Source organism: Athene cunicularia, assembly GCF_003259725.1.
Source record: "Athene cunicularia isolate RWA chromosome Z unlocalized genomic scaffold, athCun1 chrZ_part4, whole genome shotgun sequence".
Taxonomy (NCBI): domain Eukaryota; kingdom Metazoa; phylum Chordata; class Aves; order Strigiformes; family Strigidae; genus Athene; species Athene cunicularia.
This window is the reverse complement of record NW_020799145.1, coordinates 3601882-3622203: the sequence shown is the minus strand read 5'-3', so window position 1 is coordinate 3622203 and position 20322 is coordinate 3601882. Positions and strand designations below refer to the sequence as shown.

General features: G+C 40.1%; 1 protein-coding gene across 4 annotated transcripts in view; it reads right to left on the bottom strand.

Annotated features, from left to right (window-relative positions):
- The window catches only part of KDM4C (lysine demethylase 4C), a 277152-nt gene that overhangs the window by 125311 nt on the left and 131519 nt on the right, over positions 1-20322 (bottom strand). For all 4 annotated transcript variants that reach the window (XR_003400216.1, XM_026866802.1, XM_026866803.1 and 1 more), the window contains 3 exons: positions 5547-5740; positions 2566-2804; positions 129-490 (listed from right to left, as the gene is read on the bottom strand). Coding sequence is in view for 3 of the 4 variants with exons in the window: in XM_026866802.1 (XP_026722603.1) it covers positions 129-490; positions 2566-2804; positions 5547-5740 (795 nt within the window). In the remaining variant the exon portion in view is untranslated. The remainder of the gene's footprint in view (positions 1-128; positions 491-2565; positions 2805-5546; positions 5741-20322) is intronic.

The following is a 20322-nucleotide window of genomic DNA, read 5'->3' as shown; positions in this document are numbered from 1 at the left end:
ATCTGATTAAAATCATGCATATTCTTAAGTTCTTTAATATGGATATCAGGTGTCATTAGAAACATGTTCATTCACATTTCATTAAATCAGGACTATACTACTATAATGACATAATTAGCTTCACATATACTGGATGTTTCAATGCGATCTTCTTCATCTTTTTTTGCAACATGCACTTCTCCATGTTCCATGCTACTTACACAGCTTTCCAGGTTGCTGACATCATCCTCTACTGAGACATTTTCCTCTTTATCTGGGTTTTCTCTTTCAGAAGTTTTTCCCCCTGACTTGCAGTATGGTATGGATGAAATTAACCGATTCTTAGATTTCAAGCTCTCTGCTTTTCTACAGCTATCAGAAGCAGGCATGTGGACCACAGAATCTTCAAATGTAAAGAGAGGATGACTGGAATCTCTCGTGTCCTCATCTTCCATTTTTGTTTTTTCTAGTACAGGAACACAGCTCAAAAATGAGCCTGAATGGTTGCTTCCTATAGATCAAGAATATGCTTTGTTAATAGATCTCACTTTATACTACTGTATTTCATTTCACAACAATTTGAGTTACTCAAATTCAAAGCATGTTTCCTCATTTAGAAATCATACAGAAAAGCATGTGGTAGAAGGACATACACAAATGTGGAATACAGGTTTGACCAAAGAATAAATTGAATGTAAATGTTTTGAGTTTGGAGTGTGAAATACAGCTTCAATCATTTTATCTGTATTTTGTATTTGAATTACAACAGGTCTTCATGTCATTCAAAATAACCAATATTCATGTAGCTTGTTTACTCTGACAGCCCACAAGCACTCTGACTATATTTTTAAGAAAAAAAAACTATAAAAATATTGATATACTGAACTTTATACCCTCCATTTATACCTATTATGCCTGTTTTAAAACTGAAAATAAACAAATACTAACAGTTTGAAATTAAGAAGATATATTTCAAATAGATATCAAGAATATTTTTAAAACAGCACCAGTCTAAAAATGAAAAGCAATTAGCATAATTTTGTATTTCAACCATAATTTTCTATGCTGAAGGGTGAAATTTTGTGGATTTAACTTTATAAAAACTCTTCATCTGCTGATGCTTGCATGAACAATGGGTTAGAGAGGTCACCTATAAAACCATAGTTCCTGAAGAACTCTATGGCACACACCACAGTGAATTTTGATTCAGCAGCACACCTAAGACATTAATAAACAGTCTCTGAAAAGTCCCTTTCTATTCTGTCTTTACAATGGTTATTTAAATTTGTTTTTCTGAAAAAGTCCTTTACAGATCAAATTAATATGAGATTCAGTAATACAAAGCCAATCCAACACCAAACCATAATCTGTGGGAGCAAAGAGTACTGCCTTGACTGAGCATAATGGACATACTAGACAGAGATAATGCAGGACAAATGGCCGTATCCAATCAGAGTACCGGAGCTTCCACCATCATATCTAAAAAGGTCCTTTTCCCTACAAAGGTCCACACACCACCCTTTAACAGCACAAAGGAAAGAGGATAGCACTCCACTCCTCTCTGCTCTTTCTTCCCTTGTCAATGAATACAGAATGGCTGCTAACTAAATACTAGTTTCGCATTGGTCACAAACACTCCAAACCTCTATGAAAAGGTGAGGAAAGCTGTAAAGGAATAGCATCTTTAAAAAAAAAAAAAAACAAAAAAAACCAAACATCATTAGAACAGACCTGAAAAGGCTCTGATAGACTACCAACTAATTTGTGCACAAGGAATTTCTAAGCCCCCATATTGGAACATTCACTTTGTTATATTTATGTGGATCAATCTTGGTGTTTACCATCTCCAAACAACCGTTAACATAACCATTCATATTCACAATCAGGGAAATTCTATGCACAATTTGCAAGTAAATTTTCAATATCAATATAAAAACAAATGGGACTGCTCACAAACTTAGTTAAAATGGCAGTTTTTCTTTCTGAGTAGAAATGTGAAACTACACCTGAACTACAATGAAATGTGAAGGAGAAGTAGTAAAGTCCAGAATAAACCAAGTATATTATTATACAATAGTTGTATGGAAAAAAAATAACCATCTTTGGCTTGACAAGACCTTTATAACTTGCATTGTCAGACAGCTCAACAGGAAGTTACAGTCTCAGAGGAATTTTGTGCATAAATATAGTCCACTTCTAATATGCAGCATTATTCACGTACATACATGTAGTGTACTACAAACATATATGCTCTGTACTGTTCACTTAAGTGTTATGACACTATTATTTTCACATTAAAAAAAATTAGCTGTAAAAATTTTCAGTCTGTTGAAGAAACATAATTTACCTCGTCCTTTCTCTACCTTTAAAAAACACTTCACTAAATAGGCAACATTACCCTCACCTCAGAATATTAATTTTGGTATTTTCTTGTTCTCACTGAATATCAATCTACCCTGCATAACTTTATGTATATTTTAGTATGCTACTTAGGATAATGTTATGCTTTAACATCCACTGATTTGTGGCATTAGAGTATCAACAGCCTACAACTTACATGTGAAACATAATCAGTCCTTATCTCACCTGCAACCTTGACATTATCCAATAAATGTTGATCCAGCCGTATCCTACTACTGTTTTCTTCTTCCCCAGAAGGCACTCCTGTGTTTAGCACTCTCATTTTTTTTCCAGGTTCTTCACTGACCTTGAAGCCATCAGTCGCTGCTTCAGTTGCTATGATTTCTGCACCAGCTACCATAGCAGATACTCTCTTGTCCTCTGGAGTTTTAAGCATTTTTGATTGAGATCTGGTGTAATGGGAGCTGTTATAAGAGATATTGCTGTCAGAATGTCTGTCTTGGATAAGATAAAACATCTACCAATATATATGTCCCTTTCACCTGCTTAAAGTGGTAAAAAACTGACAATATTTCACCTTTTTGTGTTGAGATAGTGTTTACAATTTATTAAGTGATAGATTAACAATTGACTGAATTTAATCTTCTAATCTTTTATCACCATTCTATGGTAAAGTTATTACACTGTAAAAGTAAAATAACCTTAGGTAACTATTACTTAACCAGCATTCAAACAAGCTTTTTAATGAATGATACTTTTGAACCTGAAAGAGAATAAGCCTTCTAAAAGTAACGAAGACAAAACATTCTCAGCTGCACTAAAAATCCGGTAGTATTTCCAAACCTCAGTGATACTAAAACACGAGTCTGAATACCCTTGTAAAATCAGATCTTTTTAGGCATCTTAGAGAAGTTTTTATAGGCACTTTAATACAAACAACAACCATCTGAAAGAAGGAAAATTTCTCTTCACCAAATATTTTGAATAGCTACAATATTAAGCAGTAACTTTCATAATGCTGTGTAAAACACAAAGTTAAAATTAAAATTTCAGCCTAAGTTTTTGTCTCCTCAGAAGCAGAAGGGAAAGGTCAAAGCAGGAGAAATGGCACCCTCTGTCAGAAACTGGTTTGCATTTTATGTGCTTGGGACAAAAAGTAACAGATAAGTTACTTTTAGTAAGAGATTAGTGCAGTTTCAAAATTCAACTATGTGACACAGGAGGAGATGTTTATGTGCTTCATCACACATCAGGTTTCAAGACTTGTTAACACACTAGTGATAAATGCTCAACTATGGCAAGGTAAACCAAGAGTTTTCAAAAGTCTTGCATCCTAGACTACAGACATCTCCAGAAAAAAATTCTGGTACCCCTTACATCCTATCTTATGTCCACCAATATGTATCATTCAACACCAACCCTATAAAATAGTAATTTCCAGAAAATTTGCCAAAGTATGAGATACTCATCAGTTCACATTGTAATATAACAGCAAGTATTATTACTGTTTACATGCAGCCATTAAATGTTCTATTGTATCAAAGTATTTCAGCCATAAATGTCAGAGTTAAGCTCTCCCTGTCACTATATTCATGACAATTTCCATAGATGGTATTGCTATTTTCACTCTGCTGGAACTTATATTATTCCTGTAATCAAAATGACAACAATTTCAATTGACACATTACACTAGAAATTAAGCTGAATAAACATTTTATCATCCCTTTGCAATATACATTGTTACCATGCCTGAACAAAAGCCAACTCAAGAATTAAACAGCACTGAAATTGTGTTTATTAGCTTAGCTAAGTGCATGAAATCAGCCCACATGTTCCTTTGATAAAAAAACTTTCAACAGAACTATTATAAAGTCTTTGCTTTTAGTTAAAACTGGCTACCCATAAGGGTACTACCAAATGAATCACTGCTGGTTGAAGGGTGAACTTTGCAGCTAATTGTACAACACATAGAGTGAAACTAGCTCAGGGCAAAGTGCCATTCAAGTAGCTAAACAACATAATTACTCTCTCTGTGTGTCCTGGTTAATATTATACATATACTAACAAATTGGCTGTCCAGCTGCTTCACTAGTTGTCTTCAAGAACTGATTCTACCCCACAAATTATTCTTACCCAGAATAAACCCAATGATATAATTCTCAATTATAATGTTCCACTACAGTGGCAGTTGGTCCTCTTCTTCACAGGTTGACTTCCCTATCATTTTCTTCTCAAAATACATTAACTTACAAATAAAATGAGGAAATACAGTTTAAAAGTAAGTTAAAAAACTAACAATATTGTAAAACATTTGAAAGAGGAAAAAGGTCTTTAAAAAATCTGTATTATGTTTAAACCAGCAAACTGCACTCTGCAGTAAATAGATACCAATAAAACTGCCTACCCTAGGCTAGAAATTAAGTAGAACTTTATTAGATAATAAAGATGAAAATCCATAAAGATACTGTTAAGTAAAACAGGAAAGCATTAGTGTACAAAAAATGTTTGTTCAATGCAAACAAAAAACATGATGCACAACAAGAAAACAGATCCAGCTAAGAAACAGCTTTAATATGTTAAAGCTTTGACAGCTTCAGTGGCAAGCTGAAACTTTTTTCTCCTAATTTTCTTAGTGGTGTCAGCACCAACAGCTGAGATTTAGGACTTCCTTATGCCAAATTATGATCTGTGATTGACCTGTGGTAGACACAAAGAGGTATCAGCTGCAACACTGTGAGAGTCTGACAAATAGGCAGTGACACCTCCTTTGAGTTAGATGGCAGTGAGGACTAAGACTATTGCTACAGACTTCATACAGCTGTTGGGATTCTGTCACAGCCCCATGATAAATTTTTCCAATTTAACCTTTACCTCAACTCCTAGGAGACTTTTCCCTTGTCATTTGGTTGCAAATGTCACTAGAAACAATGACTATCATCCACACCTTGAAAATTTTAATGGAATAATCTCTACTAAAGAAAGATTCTAAACACCACACTGGAATGTGTTTTGAGGCTCTCTGTACTGATTAACTGCAGCTATACGCACAAACTGTAAATTGAATTAATTTTTCACAGTCACTCTGAAAAACCCTAAAACTAAATTAATTCAAGTAAAACAGCAAATAAAGCAAAAAAAAAAGTAACTAAAAGGAAATTGACATCATATTGAAGACAATTAAATGGAGAGTAAAGAAACATAAATACCAGCTGGGAATTTTCTTCATTTTCTTTCTTCTCCGTAGCCAGACCTTTACTTCAGGTGTTGATTCAGGAATTGGTTTTGTATGATCAATGGTGTAGAAATCCTTTCCCTGTTTCCACAGCTTGTATCTTTCTCGTTGAAACTTCCTCACAAAGATGTCCATGGGTAGTGTCACCATGTCTCCCCTACAAGTGCACTGCAAGAGAAGACAGGAATTTATAAGTGACAAGTAATGGAATATGCTGCAGTTTGCAGTAAAGAAAGTCCAAAATAAAGATTCCACATGTGAAAACTAACTCCTCTTTAATCAAAATTGTCCTTTCCCCTTCTTCCTCACTTCTTCAGGGAATAAGGATCGTTCAAGTGAAGACACTATATGAACAAATGTGACACACTAGGACTCCAGAAAAGTACTTATGGACACTCCAGTGCTTCATTAACTCCTACAGCTTAAGACTAAAACCAAACCATAGCATTTCTTTTTGGTCTATTAGCTGTTCTTGATAGTTTCAAGCATAATACCATGTTAAATCCAGAGACTGCACATATCTTTAGTGGCAACACAATTTTCTTTTTAAAAATAACTCACCTGTATCCACCTGACCCAAAGGCCTTTACAGGCATATACAGTCCTAGGTTTTAACTCTTCAAAACAAAATGCTGTCCTGGTTTCAGCCAGGATAGAGTTAACTTTTCTTGGGGATGAGAAGGAGCACAGCTGTGAGGCCAGGCCTGGATTGGCCACTGGAGTATTCCACATCACCTGACATCATGCTCAGTGTATAAAGGAGGCAGCTTGGGTTGGCACAGAAGGATCTTTGGTGCAGCTATGATTGCAGCTGGGGGAGGACTGCATACAGGTCACCAGGTGGTGAGCAACCACATTGCGTATCACCCATTTGAACTTCCTACTGTTACTGTTGGTTTCTTAATATTATTAAACTGGGGGGTTTTATTCAAACCACACAAAAGTATACCAGTACCCAGGTTTTTCTGCAAAGCAAGAGAGGAGAATATGATGTTTAAGGTCTATAAGACTGTGTAATCTGACCATCTGTATAATGCAGACCCTAGAAATCTCATGCAGTACTTCCCTCAATGTTGTTTGAGTCTCTTAATTTAGTCCAAAATTTTTCCTTTACAAATTATGCATGAGTGGTGCATTTATTTCAAATAAATAATAATGAAAATGCAGAGGAATCTTCCCATGGAATACTGTAGATGCTGAGACAATTTTCAGACTAAAGCTACTATACCTAATGCTTCAAAATGCTTAGTGTCAAGCAACTGCAATAAGTACATCAATAAGACTACAGCACAAACTATTGTGGTGGGTTAATCTTGGCTGGCTGCTAGGTGTCCACCAACCTGCTCTCTCATTCCCCCTCCTCAGCAGGATAGGGAAAGAAAATAAGATGAAAAAGCTCATGGATTGAGATAAGGACAGGGAGATCACTGACCAATTACTGTCACAGACTCAGTTTGAGAAAACTAGATTAATTTATTGCCAGTTAAAAACAGATTAGGATAGCAAGAAATAAGAACAAAATTAAAACCTGCTTCCCTCACCTTTTTTCCCAGGCTCAACTTCACTCCCGACTCAGTATCTGCAGGGCTGTTTCTCTCACATTGTCTTCACTCCCCTCTCTCACAGCTGCTGCACTTTTTTTACCCTTTCTTAAATATATTATTACAGAGGCACCACCAGAGTCGCTGAGAGGCTCAGTTTTAGGCAGCATCAGCTTCCTTTTGAAGCCAGGTGGACCTGGCTCTGTCTCATACGTGGGATCTGTCTGATCCCTTCTCACAGAAGCCACTGCTGCAGCCCCCCTATACTACCAAAACCTTGCCATGTAAACCCAGTACAGTTATTCAGATTAAGAGCAAACTGACTGGTTAAAACGTATAGTCTCAAATGGAATAACTTATAAAAAACTTACTAAATGACTCTGTTCAAGGGCAAAACTGAGACAGTATTTGCTTTCAGGTAAAGAGAGATAAACAAAAAAAAATGGTAAATGCATGGCCTGGCTTTCTTATTTGCTACAGCTAGTTTTATTGTCAGTTTTAAACAAAAAGGGTGTTTAAGCACATAAAAGTTGCAACACACAAGGGACAGAATACAGCTTTTCTACTAGCTACATTTCTGTGTGCTGGATGCAAATTTCTTTATCTGCTGTTTTCACCCATCATTTCTAGGCCACCCTTCATCCTCTTGAAAATCATGATACATAAGGAAAAGAAGGCATCTGAGATGTATTAAAAATGCTTGCAGTCCTTTCAGTATGTCAGCATCAATATGCTGTATATTTGCAATACTGCCCTCTAATGGGAGATGCAATGGAAAAAAAAAAAATCAATATAGAAATTTTAAGTTTATGCATTGGTCTTTTAATGATAGTTTTTACCTAAAATATGATCAGACTTTTTTGTTATTATTTGTATATACATACAAATACACAGATTCTCTAAAAGACTTAACCTTATCTGAAATAGTATGTCTCATTCTGTGAGTCCTTCGTTATTCGCAATGAACACTAACAGAATAGTAAGAAAGATACTTACCTATACTGGAAAGGTGAATAGATAGTCCATTGTACTATTTTTAACTTTTAAAAATGTAGTTTGTAACATAAAGACAAATCAATTCTGGGTTTTCTCTCTATTTACACTCAAAATCCTTTCATATTCAAGCCATACTGCTGGACATCGATTAGAAATGGTTGTTAAAGCAAAAATTTAGAGAATTATTGCTTTTGCTGTTACACACCAAGACTTCCAGTGGTTTAGAAGAAAATATTTAAATCAGCACTGAAGTATCAAAAAAGAAAATACAACAAGAAACAAAATGTATTCTATGATGGAATTATAATATATGAAGAGACTCAAAATAAATGATGTCTAAATGGTGTACAGAATTCTTTCAGTAGTCTTTGATTGGTTTCCACTACATTTTAATAGTACTGCAACTAATTTTGAAAAAACAAGCAGGTATTAGAAACATTTTTTTTTTAAAAAGTTTTTAAAACATACACTTCTGAGTAAAAAGTAATGGAGAAACATTATGCTCAACAGTATAACTGCTTGCCTGAAAATACAGGAGACAGGCATGGAGGCACTAAAGGGTGGGACTATTTGAAAGTGTATCAGACAACAAGAGCAGACATGTTCGTAAAACAATTTATACTCATATTCCCTAAAATGAGACAAGAAAAACTAAATAATCAGTTACTTTGACAAATAATCTGGAGGATCTTTTGTTGTTTCTTTGTGGTAGCAGTGATAGTTTCCAATGTTTTTTCTTCGTTTTCCATTTTACTGACTTATATCTGACAATCATATGCCTTCCTGCTCCCAGGACACGGGGGTCTGAAGACAAAAGAAAGTTACTGAAACATTCTCTCTAAAGCAGAATTAAATGTCATTCTGCTGAAGAAGCCTCTAGGGACAGACAGAAAAGGGACATGCCGCTGTCTACTAAAATACTCACAGTGATACCTTAATGAATCAAAATAATTTTGGAAGCATCTTTTCGTATTTTAAAAAGTAAATGCAAACTCATTGTATCACCAGGAAAAATACAGCTGATGTTGCCATAGATAAAAATTGCAACCTTTGCATCAGAAAGAAGTATTTTCTATATGAAGCAAAATTAGTCTGACACATATTCTTCAATCAAAGATTAGTATGACAATCAGAAATATATAAGGGAACAGAACTCTCAAAATTCTTTGATATTACTATTAACATCATCAATGTCACTATTACTATTAATATTTATCCTATCATAAAGCTACAGCTTGGAGGTAAGCAATTCAAACATTTATTATTAGCTGAAAATTTTTATAGCAATGAATTGGAAGAAAAATCTTTCAGCAACTGTATCTAGTTGGTATAATTAAATCTGAAATGTATTTGTAATATGAAAAAATTGCCTAGGAGAGATACTCGGACAAAAGAATTTTTCAAATACTGCTAATTCTGAATGGAAAAAACCCAATTATTTACTACTTTAAAAAAAGACAAATTTTTCCCATTTTGGATTGTGATTCAGGAAACTTTAAAGAAATACAACAAGCTTCTAGACATGCATATTAGATACACACTTAAGCACATTCTAAAATAGGGACTATCTCCTAATTGCTCTCACTTAATAGTAATAGAATTTATGTTTTGATCAGCTGCATATTGGCTTACCAAAATCTATGCTAGTACCTAAGAAGAGTTCTTGAAAAACATTTTATAACATTAAGAATTGAGTACATGTCTTAAGGGTTTTTCTAATACTCCATCATTAATATTAAACTTATCAAATAGTATCACTGGATTTTTAAAATTAATATAAAATATTCACTCTGTAGAGAGTATCATATTTTGCAGCAATATGGAGTAAATAGACAATTTAATTTATCCTATGTAGCTAGAAGGAGGGGAGAAGCATTTCTTAGTACTCAGTTCTAAGCACAGAAATGTATATCCAGAGTCAAGGCTTTGTGATTTGCATTTTCAGTTCAATGAAGTATACCTGATGATGTACCTTCTAAGATGTGAAATTACGTCTTTATCCACACAAATATATTCTCAACCTAAAGATCAGTTGTTATACTATAGTGTTATACTATTTAACACGATAAGCTTAAAATATCTGGAGAATTTTGGACATTTTGCATTTAGTATTGGATTTTGTTAATTAAAATGTGCTTTTAACTATATCTGAGATCCGTTTTAGTTAAAATTCTTCTGAAGTATTAATAAGATAAAATAAGAAGAACAGTAGTACTTTATTGGGCTAAATGTTTGTCCTTCCTTTACATAATCATTTCTGGAAAAAAAAAAAACAAAAAACAGGCACCTAATTCACATTACAACTGCACAGTGTAGGTGAAGTTGTTTTCTACACATCCATGGAACAGCATGTATTAGACTTACAGTCAAGAGAAAGTGAGTTTTCTTTGTAAAGAGAGAATGGATTTTTACAAAACATATTACAACCCAACAAATTAGCAGAGTGAGGCAAGTATTAGGCTGGTAACCTTCTTTATACACTACATAAGTCCCAGTCTGCAAAGCATACTCTAAAAATCATCCAATCAAGCTATTTTTCAATGATACACCTTCTTAAGTGCTTATAATGATTAAAGCTTTCTTCATGATACAGTGCATGGACATACTTATTGAAGAGAAACATTTTAAATAATTTAGGTTATTCTTACCAGCTTAACTTCAACTGCACTCTTTCACCCACTATATTCCACTCTCCTTGCAATACTTTAAAGTAATCATGTACAAACAATGCAAAAAATGTGGTTTGATAAACAATATTTAAAGGTGCTGCAACTGGAGGTGCTTCATGTGGACTACCTGTAGAAGTGCTTGATAGGTACTGTTTCTTAGGAGGACAGGATTTAATAAATCCTGGTACCAATAACTGTTCTTTGCTATGGAATCAGGCAGTGATATATTTTCACACTGACCTTCTGGCAACTTGTAGGCAGTGTTGCAGAAACCTTTGATATCAGTTAGCCATCTGTGCAAGCTTCAATAAAGAAAGCCTTCCTTTGGTAAGTCATAAAGAGTACACTCACTCTTCCCTGACATCCAGTCACACACAACAAAAATACAAAATTCAAAACATCACTCTTTTTAAGCTTATTTTATAGACATTGTACTATGTTTTGGGTAAATAATAGAAAACAAATATTTCTAATAAATTATTTGTATTCATATATGCATAAGAAAATAGTCTGCAATATTTTAAAAACAGTCCAATATTTAAACAGTGCTTTTACGAAATATCTGTGTTTTTTCTTGATTCCTATTTCCAATTTATTTTACGCTTACACCTAATGCCACCTACACATTCTTATACAAAAAAACTCAATTTATATCATGCAGAATTGTTTCCATCAGCATCAAATGCCATTGCAAAAATGTGGCTGTTTATCTCCAATTCCTTTGAAACCTGGGCAGTAAAAACAGTGTGACACAAACACAGATGAAAGAATCCCATCTTTTCTTAAATGTTCCACCCGTCAGCCCTTCTTTCTCTTTATCTTATCTGTCTGTTACACCTTGTTGATTATACTCTTTTTTCATTTATGTGACCCAGAAACCACTGAATTAAGTACAAGTTAGGCAGTCAGGTTGAGAATACTAATGAAAGTCAAAATGGAAGCTAGACATCAGTCTATGACCCAAGGAAATTTCTGGAGACAGGTAAAGATGAGGTCAGAGAGATATTTCTATGCACAGCATGAGGAGAGATGGAGCTTTACACATTTGGTTAATTTTACAGGTCTTCTTGAACTCTAAATATGACTTGTGATTCAGAGTAACAGATTAATGCACAGGACAGCATTCTCACTTTTACCAAGTTTTGACACCTATCCAACCAGCAATTTTGAAGGCGGGAGAGCGGGATGGGGGTGAAGAAAAGCAGGACTGCTGCAATACATGCTGCCACTTTTGATGCAGCACAACTATCATTGCCAACAAAGCTCAACTCTCCTGAGTGTAAATAAAACAGTTAAAAAGATAACTCTGATGACAACTGTTTAAAATTCACTGCTGGTTTGGGGGTTTTTCAGAGCTTTTTAGGGTTTGTTTGGGTTGGGTTTTTTTCAACATGAAAGTAATTCCTGAACTATCCACAACTATACTAGCCTTGTCTGCCCTATTACCTTAAATCCTTTACTGGTACCTTTCCTAGCGCTGCTATCACTCCATGGAAGATTTAATCATTAGCTGTTAACTTTTTTTCTCTTCATTCTGATTTTACTCTGTATTTCTAGCCAAAATTCTTCTCCTCTGTCACCCACATTCACTTCTCCATCCATCCCTGATGCCTAGACACAGAAACTCTTTGCCTGCAGACTTTACCTCTCTGCTATGTGTAAGCTGCCCTTCTCCATTCTTCTCTTAGCTCTACATTGTTTCTTTTCACAGAACATTTGGACTGCATTTTCTCAAATCCAGAAAATAAAAGCTTCTGTCTCTTAAACTGTCTTTTTAATTCCTGTATTTTAAAACTGAAGGATTCTGCAGCAGACCAGAATTAACCAACTCTAAAAGATCTCCTAAAGTCAGAAATCACTCTGTGCAATGTGCATATATATCTCATTATAAATAGTATCTTGTAACTGTGCAATACGGTAATACAGGCCCATTACCATGTCATTCCTCATCTTGAGAACGGGAATTCCACAATCATTTGTTTTTACTTACTACACTAAATCATTTACTTACTTTACTAAATCATTTGATTTACTTACAGAAAAGTTTACTACTATCAAGCATAAAAAAGGAATTCACAGATGACCCAAATATGGCAATTCTGAACAAATACATCTATCCTTAGCTCATTAATTACAGCAAAGGGATTGTTGTATGTATAGCAGTATAACAGGAAACTTAGTAAAGAACTTGAATTCAAGGTGAAATTTAACAATAACTGGAGTTTTACGGTAGCATAACCAGGTAAGTATAGACAATTTTTTTCCACCACAATTTGAATTATTAAAATTATGGTTGCATTTACACATGATAATGCTCACAGGAAGATCATGTTGAAATCTAAATACTATTATGACTCATCTAAAGCCTTAGAACTGTTGAGCATTCCCCAGTGTTGCTTCTGAAGCACAGCACAGCTTGCCCTTATATTAATAAAATAATAAATTAATTTTGAAGTTCAGAAACTATTTTTTTCTAAAAATTTTGAAGATATTCTAAAACGTCATGACACATTTTTCTCAGGTTTTACCTTTCAGCATCTAGAACACTGTATTAAGGGATGTTAAAACCAGCAAATTTATGTTATCAATGGTAAATCACAGTACTTAATCACTTCTGCCTGGGGGAGGGAGAAGTAAGCAAAAAAAATACAAACAGAGTGTGCTGGTTTAAGCTCTGCTGGGACCGGAGAACACGTTGCTGTTGCCCCTCCCCCACCCACAGCCGGTCAGACTGGCAGTGAGGCACAAACCTGGGTTAAAATAAGAAGAAATTTAATACAACAGTGTGATAAATAACAACCTGAACAATAACAGTAGCAATGATAACAACAATAAACAGCAATAACAGTGAACAAGACAAATGATATACAGAGAAATACTGCAAAATGGTCATGGAACGAAGCTGATGCATGGGGTCCTGCCACCAAAAAGCCAAAGACAAAGTAAAATCAAAGTTTCCCGCCCCTGGACCTGACGTCAGCATGGTATGAATAACCCGGCTGGAGAAGCCTTCACCCTCTCTCTCTGCTGGGGAAACTTAACCCTATCCTAGCTGAACCAGGACATAATCCACCCCTTTATTCTATACCATCTGCGTCATGTCCAGCTGCCATTTAGCAGTTAACAATAACAAAACAATAATTTACAAAGGCACAGCACAATTGACGGCATGTTCTCACCCAGAATCAAGTCCCCCTGTGGTATGCATCGGACCTCTCCATTGTCCTGCATCACCCACCAGGTGCACCCAGGTCCTTGGGCAAAAGCAATCCCGTGGATGGGTTTGCCTTTACCTTTGCCTGGCGCAGGACTAAACCAGACCATTTTTCCCAATATATTCTTCGTGCGCACAACAGGGACTTTATCCCCATCTACAGCACGTGGAGGTTTCGACTGAGCCGGGCCAGCTCGACTGGCAGATCCTCTTGTGTTGACTAGCCAGGTGGCCTTTGCTAGATGCATGTCCCAGTCTTTGAAGGTGCCTCCTCCCAGTGCTTTCAATGTGGATTTTAACAGTCCATTGTAGCGCTCGATCTTCCCAGAGGCTGGTGCGTGGTAGGGGGTATGTATACCCACTCGATGCCATGTTCTTCTGCCAAGGCATTTATGAGGTTGTTTCAGAAGTGGGTCCCGTTGTCTGACTCAATTCTCTCTGGGGTGCCGTTTCGCCACAGGACTTGGGTTTCAAGGCCCAGGATGGTGTTCCGGGCGGTGGCGTGGGGCGCTGGGTAAGCTTCCAGCCATCCAGTGGTTACTTCCACCATTGCGAGCCCGTGGCGCTTCCTGTGGCAGGTCTGTGGCAGTGTGATGTAATCAATCTGCCAGGCCTCTCCATAGCTCTATTTCAGCCATCACTCTCCATTTCGCTGGGGCTTCACCCGCTTGGCATGTTTGATTGCAGCACACGTCTCACATCTGTGGATGATCTCTGCAATGGTGTCAATGGTGAGGTCCACCCCTCGATCTCGAGCCCACCTGTATGTTGCATCTCTACCTTGGTGGCCCGAGGTCTCATGGGCCCACCGGGCTATGAACAGTTCACCTTTGCGCTGCCAGTCCAAGTCCACCTGAGCCACTCCAATCTTAGCAGCTTGGTCTGCCTGCTGGTTGTGTCGATGTTCATCAGTGGCCCGACTCTTGGGTACATGGGCATCCACATGGCGCACCTTCACAACGAGGTTTTCCACACTGGCTGCAATGTCCTGCCATACTTCAGCAGCCCAGACGGTTTTACCCTTACCTTGCCAGTTGTTCTGCTTCCATTGCTGCAGCCATTTCCACAGGGTATTTGCCAGTGCTCATGAGTTGGTGCAGAGGTAGAGCCTTGATCACTTTTCCCGCTCTGCAATATCCAAAGCAAGCTGGAAGGATTTCACCTCTGTGAACTGGCTCGATTCACCCTATCCCTCAGCAGTTTCAGTGACTCGTCGTGTGGGACTGCACACAGCAGCCTTCCATCGTCGATGTATTCCCACAATACGACAAGACCCATCAGTGAACAGGGCATATCACTTCTCCTCATCCGACAGCTCGTTATATGGTGGGGCCTCCTTAGCATGTGTCACCTCCTGTTCTGGTGACAACCCAGAATCTTTGCTCTCTGGACAGTTCGTAATCACCTCTAGTATCCCTGGGCGGCTGGGGTTCCCTATTCAAGCCCGTTGTGTTATCATCGCAACCCATTTATTCCATGTGGCATCGGTTGCATGATGTGTGGAGGAGGCTTTTCCTTTGAACATCCACCCCAGCACCGGCAGTCGGGGTGCCAGGAGGAGCTGTGTTTCAGTGCCGACCACTTCTGAGGCAGATCGAACTCCTTCGTAGGCTGCCAGTATCTCCTTCTCAGTTGGTGTATAATTGGCTTCAGAGCCTTTGTATCCCCAGCTCCAAAAGCCCAGAGGTCGGCCTCGGGTCTCCCCAGGTGCTCTCTGCCAGAGGCTCCAGGTAGGGCCATTCTCCCTGGCTGCGGTGTAGAGCATGTTCTTAACCTCCTGCCCTTCCTGGACTGGCCCGAGGGCTACTGCTTGGGCAATCTCCTGCTTAATTTGTTCAAAGGATTGTTGTTGCTCAGGGCCCCATTCAAAATCGTTCTTCTTACGGGTTACGTGGCAGAGAGGGCTCACAATCAGGCTGTAGTTCGGGATGTGCATCCTCCAGAACCCCACAGCACCCAGGAAAGGCTGAGTCTTGTTTCTAGAGGTTTGTGGGGCCATGGCTGTTATCTTGTTTATCGCCTCCATCGGGATGTGGCAATGCCCATCTTGCAATTTTATTCCTAGGAATTGAATTTCCCTCGCAGGCCCCTTGACTTTCTTTTGCTTAATGGCAAAGCCGGCCTTCAGGAGAATTTCAATTATCTTCTTCCCTTTCTCAAAGACTTCCTCGGCTGTGTCCCCCCATACAGTGATGTCATCAATGTACTGCAGGTGTTCTGGAGCCCCACCTCTCTCCAGTGCAGTGTGGACCAGTCCATGGCAAATGGTGGAGCTGTGGTTCCACCCCTGGGGCAATCGATTCCAGGTGTACTGGATGCCTCTCCAAGTGAACACAAACTGTGGCCGGCACTCTGGCGTTATCGGAATGGAGAAGAACGCATCAGCAATGTCAATCATGGCGTACCACTTGGCTGCCTTTGACTCCAGTTCATACTGGAGGTCTAGCATGTCCAGCACTGCAGCACTCATTGCTGGCGTAACTTCATTCAAGCCACGGTAGTCCACAGTTAGCCTCCATTCACCATTAGGCTTTCTCACTGGCCATACAGGACTGTTGAGGAAGGGTGACTGAGTTTTGCTCATCACCTTCTGGCTTTCTAGTTGACGGATCAGCTGATGGATGGGGACCAGGGAATCTCGGTTGGTGCAGTACTGCCGCCGGTGCACCGTCCTGGTAGCAATCGGCACTCGCTGCTCCTCAACCTTAAGCCGCCCCACCACTGAGGGATCCTCTGAGAAGCCGGGTAAGATGGACAAGTGTTCAACCTCCTCCAGGGCAGCTACACCAAAAGCCCACCGGTACCCTTTTGGGTCTTTGAAGTGCCCTCTCCTGAGACAGTCTATGCCCAGGATGCACGGGGCATCTGGGCCAGTCACAGTGGGGTGCTTATGCCAGTCCTTCCCAGTCAGGCTCACTTCAGTTTCCAGTAGGGTCAGCTGTTGGGATCCCCCTGTCACTCCGGAGATGCAGATGGATTCAACCCCACTGTAGCTCGATGGCATCAGGGTGCACTGTGCGCCAGTGTCCACCAAAGCCTTATACTCTTGTGGGTCTGACGTGCCAGGCCATCGGATCCACACTGTCCAGGAAATCTGATTATCCCTTTTCTCCACCTGGCTGGAGGCAGGGCCCCTCTAATCCTGCTCATCATCACTCACTTCTTGTAAGAAAGATTTACTGGTCCCCTCAAGAGGGTCAGACGTAACGTTGGCCATTCTATTCTGCCTGGGGAATTTCTGACTGGACACTGGAGCTGCAGTTTTCTTGGAGGACTCCCCTTTTGTGATGGTCTTCCCTTTCAGCTGCTCTACTCGTGCAGCGAGGGCAGCAGTGGGCTGTCCATCCCACCTCCTCATGTTCTCTCCATGGTCATGGAGGAAAAACCACAGGGTGCCTCGTGGTGTGTACCTTCTGCTGCCTTTTTCTTGGGTGGGGAAACGTTTACTTCTAATGGCTGAGACATCAGCCCATGCAGGTGGAATGTAGGACATGTCCTCTTCCATTTTTTGGATCCTCTGAGACAGTTCCTCCACAGCTGAGACCAGGGAATGTTGAGATGAGGGGAGATTTCCCTCATATTTCTGGCGCTTGCCAACACTGTCCACTGTTAAGAGTCTGGGTGTCTGTCCACCAAGACACTATTGCCAATGCTTTCGAGTGTGCTTCTGGTGTGCTCTTCAGGAACTTTCGCCACTCAGTAGCTCTTGGGCCTGTTCGGACAGGACCAGCTGTGAAAAATATACTTTACACATCAACTGGGGAGCACGGACTCACATGGAGCCTCTGGCAGAAGATACCAGGTGAAACTCGAGGTCGACCATTAGGATTTTGGAGCCGGGGATATCGAGGATCAGAAGCCCACTACACTCTGACTGAAAAGGAGATACTGGCAGCATATGAGAGGATTCGAGCTGCTTCAGAAGTTGTTGGTACAGAAGCACAGCTCCTCTTGGCACCACGGTTGCCTGTATTACATTGGATGTTCAAAGGAAACATCCCTTCCACACACCATGCAACCAGTGCTACCTGGAGTAAATGGGTAGCGTTAATCACGCAACGGGCTCGACTAGGGAAACCCAACCATCCAGGGATCCTGGAAGAGATCATGGACTGGCCAGAAGGTACAGATTTTGGAGCATTGCCTGAGGAGGTGGCTCGTGCCCAAGAGGCACCGCCATATAACGAGTTACCAGAAGATGAGAGGCGGTATGTTCTCTTTACTGATGGATCCTGTCGTGTGGTAGGAAGCCATCGGAAGTGGAAAGCTGCTGTGTGGAGTCCCACAAGACAAGTCGTTGAGGCCACTGAAGGAGAAGGCGAGTCAAGTCAGTTTGCAGAAGTAAAAGCAATCCAACTAGCCCTAAAGATTGCTGAACGGGAGAAGTGGCCAGTACTATATCTCTACACGGACTCCTGGATGGTGGCTAATGCCCTGTGGGGGTGGCTACAGGAGTGGAAGACCAATTGGCAGCGCAGAGGTAAACCCATCTGGGCTGCTGCATTGTGGCAGGACATCGCTGCCCGAGTGGAAAACGTGGCTCTAAAGGTACGTCATGTAGATGCTCATGTGCCCAAAAGGCGTGCCACTGAAGAACATCAAAACAATGAGCAAGCAGACAAAGCTGCCAAAATTGAAGTAGCTCGGCTGGACCTGGACTGGGAGTGTAAGGGTGAGCTGTTTGTAGCTCGATGGGCCCATGAAACATTAGGGCATCTTGGCAGAGATGCAACGTACAGATGGGCTCGTGATCGAGGGGTGGACCTGACCATGGAGGCCATCTCACAGGTCACTCATGAATGTGAAACATGTGCTGCAATCAAGTGAGCCACACGAGTAAAGTCTCCCTGGAACAGAGGACGATGGCTGAGTTTTCAATATGGTGAGGCCTGGCAGATTGACTATATTGGACCACTGCCACGAACACGCCAAGGCAAGCACTACATACTCACCATGGTAGAAGCAACTACAGGTTGGCTTGAAACATACCCTGTAAATCATGCCACTGCCAGAAATACCATCTTGGGTCTTGAAAGGCAAATTTTATGGCGGCATGGTACTCCTGAAAGAATTGAATCAGACAACGGGACCCATTTTCGAAATAATCTTATAAACTCCTGGTCAAAGAAACATGACATTGAGTGGGTGTATCACATCCCTTATTACCCACAAGCATCTGGAAAGATTGAAAGATATAATGGACTACTGAAGACTATGTTGAGAGCATTGGACAATGGGGGATGGAAGCACTGGGATATAAATTTAGCAGAAGACACTTAGCTAATTAATACCAGAGGATCTGTTAACTGTCCTGGTCCTGCCCAAACAAACCCCCTTCATACTGTGGGAGAAGATAAGGTCCCTGTAGTACACACAGGGAAATGGCTGGGGAAGGCAGTGTGGATTGCTCCTCACTTGGGAAAAGGCAAGCCCACTCGTGGGATTGTCTTTGCTCAGGGACCTGGATGTACTTGGTGGGTAATGCGAGAGGATGGGACTACTCAGTGTGTGCCTCAAGAACATTTAACCTTGGGGGAAAAGTAATCTGTGGGATGAGTTTTTTGTTGCAGGAAGTGATGGAGGAAGTAGGAACGACGAAGAGTGAACCAAATATGTGCAATGACGACCCAAACCTAGCCGGTGCTGGAGTCCAACAGTCAAGCATACTTCTGTCTTGAACATCTATCTTGACAGATGGAAGCCAAGTCACTGAACATCTGGAGGAGTGAAGAAAGCTTATGGAATGGATAAATGAACATTATGTGGGACCTGGGCATAACGTAAATGGTATGGAATAAAGGGTGGAGACTGTACTGGGTCTGGCTGAACTGGAATTGGTTTTCCCCTACAGCAGCCCTCACGGTGCTGTGTTTTATGCTGGGAGCTGGCAGGGTGTTGATAGCACCCTGGTGTTGTGGCTACTGCTGAGCAGTGCTTACACAGCACCGAGGCTCTTTCTGATATTTCCCCCAGTGGGACGGGGTGGGCAAGATCTTGGGAGGGGACACAGCCAGAACAGCTGACCCAAAACAACCAAAGGGATATTCCATACCATATGACGTCTGCTCAGTATAAAACTGGGAGAAAGGAGGAAGGAGGTGGGGTCACCCTTGGTCCTCCGAAGCAACCACTATGCGTATTGGAGCCCTGCTCCTGAGAAGGGCCGACATCGCCTGTCCATGGGAAGTAGAGACTAAATCTGTTTGCTTTTGCTTCCACGCGCGGACTTTTGCTTCACTTTGCTTATATTAAAACTGCTTTTGTTTCACCCACAAGGGTTAGTTTATCTTCTTTCCCCTCTTCACCCTATTGAGAAAACAAAGGGAAAAG